The following is a 13,083-nucleotide window of genomic DNA, read 5'->3' on the forward strand; positions in this document are numbered from 1 at the left end:
ACTTCAGCAGTTAGGCTACATGGCAGGGTTTGGATACAGCTTTTAAGTATTGACCTGAAAAATGCTCATCTTGATCAACTGTCAGTGAAATCCTTGAGCTCGGTGCTTCCTCCATCCTAGCTGCCATACACATCAGTGTTTCAGCCTTCACCCTGGCTTTCTGTACAAAAGGAGAAAAGGCTGGATTGTATCATACACTTCTCTACATCATCCCACTAAGATGACAAATACCAGTTAAGATGGTTTGAACTAAAGTACTTATCTTCAACCAAATCCGCCCTGAGTAGATGCTTTTTTAATGTATATGAGACATGGTTCAAGGAGCTTGATGCTACATTGCTGATTAGCCTAGACAGTAAGAAATGCACATAGAAAACATTTAAGGCTCTGAGATCGCTTTTCTTGTTTTATTCTGTCTCAGGAGACAGAGACCAATTCACCTGAGTTTTGACATTGATGCTTTTGATCCCTCACTGGCTCCAGCAACGGGGACTCCTGTTCTAGGTGGATTAACTTACAGAGAAGGCATGTACATCACAGAGGAAATACACAACACAGGTAGGAGCACCAGCAGTACGGGGCTAAGCGAGGACAGGACAAACTACCCAGAGCACATACTCTGGGTTATGTTTTTCTGGTATAAATAGATAGTAAGTGTAGTCAAAACAAAGGTGCCTGCAAAGTCAATTCAGTCTTCAGTAAGGGAAAAAGAAGTCCTGTGACTGGGCAATTCCCTTGGTGTTGGAAGCATCTTAACCATCAACAGCTTCAGCTTAGCAAAAGAAAATACACAGTATGTTAACAGCTAATGTCAAAAATGTGTAATACTGTTCCCTAATCCTAAACACATGAGGAGAGATGTGAAAATGGGCATCTGGATTACAAAAATGGGTGCAAACAATCTTAAATAGTTTCAAGTTCCATTCTAGGATTCAAGACTAATAAATCAAGCTTTCATAAAATATACTGCAGTTGATTCAATATATGAGGACTTTTCATCTTATTACCATCAAGTTTTTATTTAATATGTTTAAACAATATTATTTGCAGTAAAAGAAGGTTAAAAAAATCCCAACCAGACAATAGTCTATAGATTCGTGAACAGGATAGCAAAAGAATATGAGGTGAGACTACCCTCATTTTTGGACTAGGAGAAAAAATGTTCCTCTCATAAAGGTGTATGGAACATCAAATGTTTTTCCTGTATGCTGAAAGCACGAGTGAGTGAGGTAGTGACGATGTAAGAAAGAACGAAATTAAAAACACAAATTTGCATCTGAGAACAAACTTCATCCCTTGAGTGCCAATCTTACTTGTCTAAGGGGTAGAGCAGGTCACAAACCCAAATACCAGACTTGCTACAATGAATAAAAGGCTGCAAACAAAACCGTGCAGAAGACTGTACCCTTTGTCAGAGTAACAAAGCTGCCAATCATTTTCACAGGAATGCTTTCAGCTGTAGACATGGTTGAAGTCAATCCACTGCTGGGAGCTTCTCAAGAGGCAGTGAAAGCAACTGCTCGCCTTGCAGTCGATGTGATAGCGACGTGCTTTGGGCAGACAAGGGAAGGAGCACACATTGCTTTTGATGAACTCCCAACACCCAGCTCTCCAGATGAATCTGACAGTGAAGAGCAAGTGAGGATTTAAGAACCCATGTTGGATATATTGGACACTACAGAGCTCTGCCGAGGCACTTGAGTGGATAGATTGTCAACACTTGGCAAATACTGTTAACATCTCAGTTTTTAAATAAACTAGCTTTTCCATTGATCAGTGGCTACTTTATTACATAGCAAGATTTATTCATTTAGTTAAGTATATACAAAATGAGACAATAAAATATTTATTACCTTCTTATTAATCTTACCAGTAGTTCAAGCCTGTTTCTTTTTACTCCCATTCTCTGTCTTTCAAGTGTCAGTACAGTTTCAGTTCAATGTGCTGTCTCATGACTCAGTTCAACCCTCAGACAGTCAAAGGGAGCAGACAGCCCATCCTATTCCTCATCAGTGGAAAAGCTCATCTTGATCATGAAGGTTCATTTCTTGCGAAAGAACTTGTAGTAGACCACACCTCCTAGGATGGCCAGTTCCAGGATGATGATAATTGATAGCAGCAACTTATTTGTGGTTATTCTAGAGTTAAAAAATAAAAATCCAAGGGTGTTTTTTTTTTTAGCTTGTTTATGAAAGCATATTCTAGATCCAGATCCCCATCTTCCCCTCCCTCTTTCAGCGAGACCACACTGTGCTTTTCAAAAAGCTCTTAACAAGCAGAAAGGGACAAACTCAATAGTTCACTACCCATGTTTTCCTGGAAATCCTGTTTGAATCTCCTATTTCAGCAGTAGTTCTGTTCCTCTTCCCCTGTCTCACAGAAGGCAGATCATTGCTCTATATGTGCCCACTCCTTCAGTCAAGCAAAGAGGAAAACAATACCTGGAGTCCTGTGCTAAAAACCCTCATGGTGGTGCTTTTACTTGGAACTATGTTGCTGAAGGAAAACTAAAATCTCAAAATAATAAAGTACTTTTACTACTGAAAACTAGACAGTTATCACAACTTCCTTTGGCAATAGGCATAAAGGAAAGGTTGTGAGGAGATAAGTACCTGCTGGGAATACAATCTATGAACTGGGTTTTTAAGGCTAAACAATACAGCTAAACTGCAAATCCACTTAAGAAGCCAAGGTTTTAGCCATCAAAATCATACATGGTCCAGCTCAAGAGTGTCTCAGGGGCCAGCCTAGGACTAACTGCTCTAGGGCATTGGTGTGGACTAAACTGATTAGTCTGTGTCATCAGGCATCTAACCCACCCAATGCTGCACTGATTTATGGCACAGCCTTTCCCAACCTGAATGAGGGGCATCTGAAGGCACCATGAGCAAGTCACTGTAACTTGCTTCTGTCCTCACCATGGTTTGGCTGGTTAAAGACCCCACATCACCCTGACCAAACAGCACACAGTCAGTGCTGTTCAACAGCCTGTACACCACTCACCTCCGGGACATCGAGCGCAGAATCTTGCGACTCTTGCTCAAGTTCTCACTGGTATTCACCAACTGAAGAGAGGCAGAAGTTACTCGTCAGTTAAACAAACACACATCAACTCTGGAAAGATGCATGTGAAAACAGCTGGTGTTGAAATGCTGCAATGAATTACAGGACAGGATGACCACGTCCTTTCAAAATTGAGACACAGCACTGTTTTCTACCCACAACAGCAGCTGGAAGCATTGCCTCTTTTCCAAGGAGAAATTAAGACTTTTCTGTATACTTTCCCTTAGATACATACAAAGACATGCAATCTGAGACCACTTTCTGCCTCTTTAATTAATATACAAATATCAGAAAAGGGGTATTAACTTCTTTCATTAAGTTTCATTTCTGTTAACACCAGAAGAAAGTGATACTGATGTGTTCACCCCAGTGCATATCAAAGTGTTTGAAATGCTGCTCAAGTTCTATCAAAGAAAGAACTGTGTTGCACTCAGAGGTCTAAGTGACCCAGTGGGTACAAGCTCTGAGCTGTTAATGGATAATCCATTTCAGCTTTGTATTGCCCAGAAATGAACTGCCCAGCATACCCAGTCAGCTATTAAGAAACATGCAATTAAGTGAGGTTATAGACAACTAAAAAAGCTGCTGCATCACAGACACAATTCATGATGCATGGCCACTGGTCTCCAGGTAAGATTTCACTATTCCACTTCCAAACATTCTAAGGAAGTGAAGGGTAAGCCAGGTCACTTATATCATAGACACCTGCCTGCACAATTTCTCTGTAGTTTAACACATTGCCCTCAACTGCAAAGCTGCTTGTATGTTTCTTTGCACTGAGATGGACTGGACAAAGCTGGGAAAAAAACTATCAAGGCCATTGGGAGCTTAGTAGATTTCCAATCTTCACTATGAAAGAGCAAGAAGAAAGTCTGCTTCCAGTTGGAATGTGTGGTTCACACAATTCCACAATTCATTGCCTAAGAGGCTCACAATAGAAGTCACAGACCCTGTTTAGTGATGAACACAGCAGTGATGGGTTAACAGTTGGACTCAATGATCTTTGAGGCCTTTTCCAATCTAAACAATTTTATGCTTCTGTGAATGATCTGTTGAGAGACTGTGATGCCTGAAGGACTGTAATACTTTTTATCAGTTGAAGGACAAAAACTATACCTACAAATCTTAAGATCAATTTCCTTTCCTGCTTTCTAACTCAAATTTTGGAACAGGACAAATCAAATTCTGACTGAAATTACAGGACTACTTAAACGAAAAAGCTACAGACTTTGTTGCAATGAGTAGAAAGAACTCCCAAAAGCAGGGGTATGCTTTTTGCTTTGGCTGAGTGGGCTTATTTGCCAAACTAGGTGTCCCCTGAAGTCACTCACCTAAAAGCTTTACACTCGGGATCCGTTGCACACACAGAAAAACCCATCAGTTTGTTAGTTCAAAAATCAAATTGTCAGTTTTGCATACGTGTGTAAACAAAACAAGTGAACTAGTTTGTGAAGCTTTCACAGCAGAAGCACAGCTTTTTGAACCAAGGATGAGGAATAGACAACTTGTCTGGCATTTTCTCCCTCCCTGCAAATATTGGAAAGCTAGTAATTAAGTAATTACTCTTCTATTAAATTTAATTTAGTTACAAAAACTTGCTAACTGTTTCCAAAATCTTAACTTTAACTAGTAATCTAGTCACAAGGCAACCCCTTATAATCTGCAACTTTTTCAGTAATGCTATTTTTTCTAGCAGATCTATAGGTCTAATCTCCCATTTTGCACAGACACAGCAGCAGACGTTTTACCACCACGCTTTGAACCCTTCTACAGCAATTACTTGTCTTTTATGAGAACAAATAGAAATGTGGCAGCCTGAGTTTGGTCTGTAGAGCTATCCAATTGGATGACTATGCCTTGGAAGGTCCCTGAGAGTAACTGGTGGCATAGAGTTCCCAGTAAGTAAGAGCAAACTGTTTCAAAGCAATGCCCAGTTTCCTGCTCACCCTGCTCTTGGTGCGCTCCAGCTGCTCCCGCTGCTCCCCGAGCTCCTCGATGATATCCGTGCCGATCTGGTCGGTTTCGGCAGCGATCCGGTGCGAGCGCTCGATGCTCTCGCTGGCTCGGTTCAGACTGTCTGTGCCCTGGAGCAGCAGCACTCTCTGGGACTGCAGGTTAGTCTGAAAAATAATGGATGCTTAACTATTAAGCACAAAGACAGAAGTATTAGGCTTGTGACATTAAACAGTTAGAATGTGACTCCATAGGTCATCCATTTGTATTAGCTGTACGCATTCCTTACGTTAACTGATGCAGCCTGGTTAATTTTGGCCGAGCCTTGTTCACCTTGTAAGATTATGACCAAATCTGGTTAAATCTCTAAAAAGGATACAGCACTGAAGAGTTAAAACAGTTCCAAAAAGCTGTCTTTGTAACAATTTACTTTTCCATCAAAGAACATTTACATAAAAATAGTACCTTTCTTTTCCAGATGCTAACTTTTACTTCAATTCACATCTAAAGTCAGCCTTCACAGTTGGTTGCCAGGGAAATCTTTAAGAGTTTACAGTCAAAAGGATTAGGAACAAACAGCACTAACAGATGGACAGCTAAGTAACAAAGATCCTCTTTTCATGCCAGTAGCCTGGTCTAGAGGATAAGGAATGTTTGCCGACCTTGGGGTCAGAAGGTAGCTCAAAATAAAGTGTTTTCTTAAGCTTCAGAAAGTCTAATCTATCACCCTTGCTCTCAGGTTTTAGAGTAATCAGTCAAGAGGAATCAAATGCAAAAATTTCCCAAGCTGCAGCAGAAGGAAAGACTTAACAAAGAACCCCCCTCAAAACTGGCCTCATCTAAGGCAGAAAAATGAAAAGCCCACCTCTGTACAGATGACAGCACTTTGAAGACAATAAGGAGATTCAGTCTCACTAGCTCAGATATCTCTAAGCGTATCTGGTAAACAAGAAATTGGTGTACTTTTTGCATTGTGGCAGCAAAACCATAGTGAAAAAAAGTGCTAGAGAAAAAAATTTTCTTGAAATTATTTACACTAAGATCGCTTAAAAGATAATTCTACCAAAGAACCTATACAATGCATGATTCATGCTTTGCTAGTTTTGGAGATTAGAACTAGGTGAGTTAACCTTTTTATCATTAAGAAGCATCACTTCTGTGTTTTCCCTTCTGTAGGAAGGGAAACCTGTGGAATGATTAAAGTACAGAATGTTGTGCAAATTCCTAACCACGTGTCTTTCAATGAGTTCCATTTTGATTACATTCCTATCTTTGTTTTAAACAGAAAAACTCTCCTCTGAGTTCCAGGTGTTCTTCTCCCTGAGATATTCATGTTACATGCAGAGAGATATACAGGGACTTATAAAAGCACAGAGGTAGCTTAAAGTAGAAGCACTGTAAGCAATGCATCTGCAATAATGCTCTTGCACCATCACAGCACAGTCAGATCAAATTTACATCTAATCCTTACACTCTGTTCATTTTCTGTGGCAAAGATTCCATATTTTGTATCGCCTTGGTTTCCACGGCCCAACCCCAAATCTGTGCTTCTCATATCCCTCTGGAACATGGACAGGTCTCTTCTGTAGGCTCGGATTTTGCTCATCATTTGGTTGCGGAAAGGCACAGGAGCATACTTCAGCTCTTCCTCCATTTCCCGCAGCTTCAACAAAAGAAAGCAAACAAAAGATGTTTATTCTTTAAAGCACCAAATCCATGCTTAGCAGCTGCCATACTCAAAACTCAGCACCAGATGAAAGGATTCACGTTTGTCTTGGACTGGCTGAGGGGGATAACCCTAAACCCCACACCCCATCTAGTATTGAGTACACCACGCTACCCAATGCTGTTGAGCCCATGTGTATTTTCATATACACAGCACTGCAATAAAAAAAAAAATTCCCAAGCTTAAATGCTTGATTTTCTTTCCCTAAAATATCACTCTAAATTTTAAAATTTGCAATTCTCACTTTCTTATAGTTTAAGCATTTATAGGATGGGTATCAGCTTTCTATTACATCTGTGCAAAGAGACAGAATCATAGTATGGTTTGGGGTTGAAGAGACCTTGAAGATCACCTCGTTCCAACACTCCTGCCATGGGTATGGGCACCTTCCACTAGACCAGGTTGAATACTTCCAGGAATAGGGCATCCAGGGACATCACCCTGGTGGAGCATCACCTGGGACTCCACCTGACTGCTCTGACTTTTTCAAATGCCATGGACAGTAGCTTAGCAAGTACATAAACCAATTCCCTCAGGACACTGTGATGCATCTCATCAGGTCCCATAGATGTAGTATGTTCAGGTTTCTCATGTGCTCATGAACCTGGTCATCCCCTAAAGGAAGGAATTTGCTCCCACGGTCCTGGCATGGCAGTCCACTAACCCAAGAGATGTGGGAAAAGAGGTTACCATTGAAGATTGAGGTAAACAAGATGTTGAGTACCTCAGCCATCTCCTAATTCAGATCTATTGCATGGGTAGGCACAGCACTAAATTCAGGCTCTGAACATCCAGGCTTGGCAACTTGAGTTACAATCTGCAAGCCCCAAGATTCTGGATGCATGAATTTTCACATCAACTTCTGGTGACAGTTGTAACAAATTCAAAATGCTTAAAGCTGTATGCCACCATGAGCTCTCACAGAGGGAGCTCCACATCTCATACATCACCACCTAGAGGTACCAGTCAATAAACCCCAGTAAGTTAGGGGAATAACGCATCATGTGACTAAAACACAACCTAACAAACTGAACACTGAAATATGAAAAGAAAGCTTAATTCATAATGTCTTGTTTTAAAAGACAAGTCACATGGCTTTTCTGGTGCTGTTCCATATCACCTGCTGTCCAGCAAGCCTTTACACTACTACAGAAAGATCAGACAGGCTAAGACCAACATGCAAAAAGACAGTAGTGCAATAAAAAACCCCAGGCAGCAGATTCTCTACATGCCTGCCCTAAAACCTCTAGCAATTTTAATTGCACCTCCACTGCTCTACCTTTTTCAACAAAGTGAAGGCACTTATCAAAACTGAGCATTCAAAAACCCCTCAAAAAACATGTAAGAATATGTGTCTATATTTTTGTATCCATATAAGTATACACAACTGTCTTAACAAACACAGACACACCTATCAGATCAATTCTCAAACAGTAAAAAACTTAAACTCCTGCCTGCCAGAACAGGATCCATAAAAAAGTAATATTTTAAGTGCTGTCCTTTTTAAGGCAGCAGTCTTCCAGCCCTCAGGAAGGCCAGAAGCCCCACACTCACTGTCTCGTTGGCTTCACGCTGCTTCTCATCGAATTCTCGAACCAGTTTCTTCTTCTCCTCTGGGAAAGTAAAAGCAGTATGTCAGATAAACTATAGAGAAATGACAACAGAACTCCAACTTAATCCATTAAAAACAAGGAAGCTGCCACAGACAAGGAAGCTGGCTGCAGAATCCCAGGTCAAAATTTATCTCAAATGGGAACAGCTTGTTCTTATGACAACTTTTCAGATGGGAGTGGGGCAAGAGAGCAGAAATTGCTCTTCCAAATGCTGAACACTGCCTCTGGTAGACAAAAGAAGTAATTGTTCAAATATTTTTCTGACCTACTGTCCTTCAATGTCTACTGACAAAATTGCATGTTGAAAGAACAGCAAAGAAGACACATTGGTAAAGAACTCATAAATACATTTCTTATTTTTTGGAAACACTTGGCAAGATTACTGAAGGCTGAAACTACAATTTGGATTTGAACAGAACATCAGGTCAATCTACATTCCCAAGCGAGACCTGAAGGTCCTGCCAGATCTGGCACTCTGCATTCCCGTGGTCATAAAGTACACAGGATAAGCATTCCAGAGTTCTCTGAGATAAAAGATGCCACCAAGGTATCACCTTAAGTTCACAGACTTGAAGCCCAAACACTTCCCTCTTGTGGAATGACATGAATCAGCCAACAACACTAGATATTTCAGTTGTTTGAGACAGCATTTTAGCCAGATCTGTGTTCCTAGGGCTTTGGAGACCAAAGAATGGGTTTCACTGCTGTTACTCTATTTTTAAACAAAAGGCCTGTTATTTTTCATGTGTTAAAAAACTATCATATCTCTCTAACATCCACCATCAGTGAAAGTCTAAATCCAAAACTTTCCTTATCTCAACTGAGCAAAAAACACATGTTCTGCAATCTTTTGCAAAAGCATTGAAGATGAACACTAGAGGACTGTTGTAGACTACTGCAAACAAAATGAAATTCTATCAGAAATCTGATAACTATGCACGTAGCTTAATTCACCTCTTTCCAAAGAGTATTATTCAGTCTTAAACAAAATTCTAAGCAGAAGAAAATGTAGACTGCCATCTTGGTAAAACTCCTCCAACTTGATTAAAGACAAAATTACACACAACATTATAAAAACATCATTGCAGTTAAAAACCTCACTTGATAATGCCTTTTGGTAAGCACAGTCATCTGCAAAAGATGTAGCTTTTAAACCACTGAAATCTCAACAGAAGATAAGAAAAAACTTGGCGTGTTCAGAACATTGGTATATAGCTCCTCTCACATATACAACACACCTAAACTGTAGACTTTCCTTCTCAGTTCAAACTCAGATTAAGCCCAGAATTTCAACTGTGGAGAACTTAAGACAGAACTAAAACCCATCTTCTGAAGAAGTAGCTGTGGTCTCACATAGCACACAGAATTATTACAGACTAAGCTACATGATGACTGTTAATACACATCAGCTGATATCAGGAAATGCTGTTTCACATCCCAATTTATTCAGGAGGAAATGCTGACTAAAGAGGTTCTTAAATACACTCTCCTCAACCTCCTCCATGATTTGCCACCATATACATTTGTGCTGATGCCATTGTTTGTGCAGCTGGGTTACAAGTGAAATCGTGGATATGAACTGTGGAAAAACAGCCTTTGGAAGTCAGTAATTTGTTTCATACAGGTCATTTCTCTAATATGATTCAAGCAGTGCCCTCTTACACCCACTTTGCTGTTTCAAAGTCATGGAAACCCATCACAGATTTGGAAAAGTAGCATTTCCCTGCTTTGTTTCTGCTGTGCACACTAATAAGATGCTGCACTTGTGAGCTTGCAGCCAAAGAAATGCCAGCTTCCAAAAGGCATAGAATCATAGAATGGTTCAGGTAAGCCAAGCAGCAATAGCTTGAGACCTTTTTGTCTACAGGCCAGCAAGAAATCCAGCAATGTGGCTTGAAAACGTTCTACTGGATGTGGCTGGAATCCAGAAACACCAAGATACACTGAGAGGTTCACCTGGTGTCGCTCTGCATTGAATCACAACTCAAAGCACAAGGACAGAACTCTAAAATGCTGCAGCAGTGCCTGTGCCACGGCAGCATTACCCACGTGCTCATCAACATTTAACAGATTTATTTCCAATCAGTTACCAAGAGATTCAGTTGGAAAGTACAGCTAACTGAATTCATGTAGAGGAAAAGACATGATTTGCAACATATCCAAGCTGTTTCCCCTTTGTCATCTTGTTTATATAGAGTGAAACAGCATTTCCAAACCTCTTCCCCTCAAAGACGTCCCAAGGACTACAGGTTTTGTGTTGCTTTTGGAGCATGTGAATTGTCTTAAAAGAGTATTCCAAGGTCTCTTCTATCACTTCCTGAGTATTTCAGGATCAGATAACTCAAAAAATGAATTTATATTCCCCTCCTCCTAAGTACAAGAAGCAAACAAAGAACATTAGGAGAGTGGAATGACTCTACCAGACAGACAAATTCCTAAATATTAAACTCTCTTAGAAACACTTTCAAAAAATAGAGCCAGGACTTTTGCAGCAAAAAAAAAATAAAGAGTAGAACAATTGTATTAATATTCTTTAGCATTCTTTAGCAAATTCAACTTGCAATTATTTACAATCTATTGAAAAAAATCCCAGGTATTGCAAAACCAGCTGCTTCTAAATACTCCATTTCAGCCCACGGCTTAGACGTCATTGCTCATGCGTACCACAGTGTCAAGGAGACCTGACAAAGTTTTTCTTAACCAAGAAACTGATCATGCTCATTTCTATAGGAAAATAAGGATTTCTACTAGAAAAGGTATTGCTTCTTTCAAGTTTTTTATCCTTGTTGACCACTACTGAAATTAAGTCAGGTTTGCAAGTTGTCATTTGCAGGTTTCAGCCCCTTTCTTGTACCAAACTTCCTGGAAATGCTGATGACAAGGACTGTGACCCTGAATTTGACTCATTATTACAAAGAAAGCCAGGTAAGAAACAGGACATTAAGTGTTTCATGCTCTGTGCAGACTGGTATTTTCTGAACAAATTGTCTTTATGACTTTACACAAAACTGACCAACTGTGGGAGAATGAACACTACAGCAGAGCGTGGCTGACAGCCCTTGCCCATCACTGGGGTACAAAACCTGAGCTGAACTGCAGCAGCTCATGACAGCCGTGGATTGTGGATTACATTTCTCATGGGAAGGGTTCAATCAGAAGCATTGAATGACACTGGCAAAATTCTCCTTGTGGCATTGCTTCCCTTTCTGGTTCTCAGAACACTGCAGAACACTGCCAAGCATCAAGGACTGAATCAGAAGCACAGATCTTTACAGAGGAGTGTTCTGTCAGAGCATTTTACCCACTGATGTGATATAAAGAATACCTGTAAAACCAGGCTGTGTTCTAATACAACTTAGTGTGGTTAGAATGATAGGTTTTCTCTATTTTGTGAGTACATAGTGCACAAACCAGACTTTTAAAACAGTCATTTAAAGTGCAAACATTCTCCGACAAATCTCCAGATGCTTCTGGGGAGTTCTGACAATAAAAACTGCTTCTGTTTCTGCCAATGAGGTTTTAAATGTGAATCCAACATAGCAAATTAAGAAAAGGGGGGACAAGAACCCCAAACCCCCAAAGTGCTGCAATTGTTACAGAACCACAGAATCAATTAGGCTGGAAAAGACCTTTGCAGTCATCAAGTCCAACCTGACCTAACAGCACCTTGTCAACTAGACCATGGCACTGAGTGCCACATCCAGTATTTCCTTAAACACCTCCATGGGTGGGGACTCGACCACCTCCCTGGACAGCTCATTCCAGTGTCTAATCATCCGTTCAGCGAAGAAATTCTCCCTAATGTCCAACTTTAACTCCTCCTGGTGCAGCTTAAGACTGACAGACTCTTGTCCTGTCCCTGGCTGCCCGGAGAAGAGGCCGACCCGCACCTGGCTGCGCCTCCTTTCAGGAGGTTGTGGAGAGCGAGGAGGTCACCCCTGAGCTCCTGTTCTCCAGTTCAAATAGAAACAGCTCCTGTTCTCCAGATTAAATAGAAACAGCGTGGAATAGCATCCAAATAGCAACTCCTCCTCAGAGACTGATGCTGTGAACCTAGCACGGCACTGCTGGCCAGCGGAGCTGAAATTTGCCAGAGCATAAGAGCTCCAGGGCAGTGAAGCCACACACCTGCAAAGCCACCAGGCCACGGCAGCAGCTGAAAACACCACACGGCAGAGTCACCCGCCTCCTCCCTGCAAGCGCCTACCAGAGCGACGTCCCCAATCCCCACAGCTGCAAAGCCCCCCCACAAAGCCTTGAAGGGACGCTGCCTTCCCAGCTGCTCAAACACGCCAGGCTAACGAGAAGCACCCCAGCACTCCTTCCACGGCCCCGCAGCCAGCGGGGCAGCCCCGGCCGGAGGGACCGCGGCCCCGCCCGGCCCCGAGAGACGTCCACTCCTCCTCCCCGCCTCACCGGCCGCGCTGCCCCGCAGCCGCTCGGGGACGGCCCGCAGGTCTCCGTGCAGCCCGCGGAAGATCTCGTGCAGCCGCTCCAGGTGCTCCGAGGACGCGGAACCTCGGCCCGCCATGGTCCCACAGCCCCCGGCCCTGCCCTGCCCTGCCCCGCCCGGCGCTTCCGCCGCCGGGGCCGCCTCGTGCACTGCCTGCTGGGAGCTGTAGTCCCAGCGACGCGGCCATGCCTGCCCCGCGCGGGGGCGCTCGTCCGCCGCCGCCACGGAGCGCCCCGGGCCGGCAGCCCCGATGCGACCCCGGGGCTCCCCGGTAC

At 42.3% G+C, this 13,083-nt stretch overlaps 2 protein-coding genes across 2 annotated transcripts in view; one reads left to right on the forward strand and one right to left on the reverse strand.

The window, feature by feature from the left end:
* Nucleotides 1–1,869, forward strand: part of ARG2 (arginase 2) — a 20,992-nt gene extending 19,123 nt beyond the window's left edge. Inside the window, exons 7-8 of the mRNA XM_066552891.1 lie at nucleotides 422–558; nucleotides 1,445–1,869. Of these exons, the coding sequence (XP_066408988.1) occupies nucleotides 422–558; nucleotides 1,445–1,650 (343 nt within the window). The 3' untranslated portion in view covers nucleotides 1,651–1,869. The remainder of the gene's footprint in view (nucleotides 1–421; nucleotides 559–1,444) is intronic.
* VTI1B (vesicle transport through interaction with t-SNAREs 1B) lies at nucleotides 1,729–12,900 on the reverse strand. The gene is made up of 6 exons (XM_066552892.1): nucleotides 12,772–12,900; nucleotides 8,297–8,355; nucleotides 6,488–6,679; nucleotides 5,010–5,183; nucleotides 3,004–3,065; nucleotides 1,729–2,138 (listed from the first exon to the last, which is right to left on the reverse strand). Exons 1-6 carry the CDS (start codon nucleotides 12,884–12,886, stop codon nucleotides 2,042–2,044), a joined length of 699 nt encoding a protein of 232 aa, XP_066408989.1. The 5' UTR covers nucleotides 12,887–12,900; the 3' UTR covers nucleotides 1,729–2,041.
* Nucleotides 12,901–13,083: the final 183 nt, after the last annotated feature.

This window comes from Molothrus aeneus, chromosome 6, assembly GCF_037042795.1.
Source record: "Molothrus aeneus isolate 106 chromosome 6, BPBGC_Maene_1.0, whole genome shotgun sequence".
NCBI lineage: Eukaryota > Metazoa > Chordata > Aves > Passeriformes > Icteridae > Molothrus > Molothrus aeneus.

Bases quoted from the DNA above. Each gene is read 5' to 3' on its own strand.
- VTI1B (XM_066552892.1), bottom strand. From the start codon at position 12,886: ATGGCGGGCCGAGGTTCCGCGTCCTCGGAGCACCTGGAGCGGCTGCAC. The intron at 8,356-12,771 runs GTGAGGCGGGGA...TTACTTTCCCAG, and splicing joins GCTGCGGGGCAGCGCGGCCG to AGGAGAAGAAGAAACTGGTT. The intron at 2,139-3,003 runs GTGAGTGGTGTA...TTTTAACTCTAG, and splicing joins CTGCGCTCGATGTCCCGGAG to AATAACCACAAATAAGTTGC.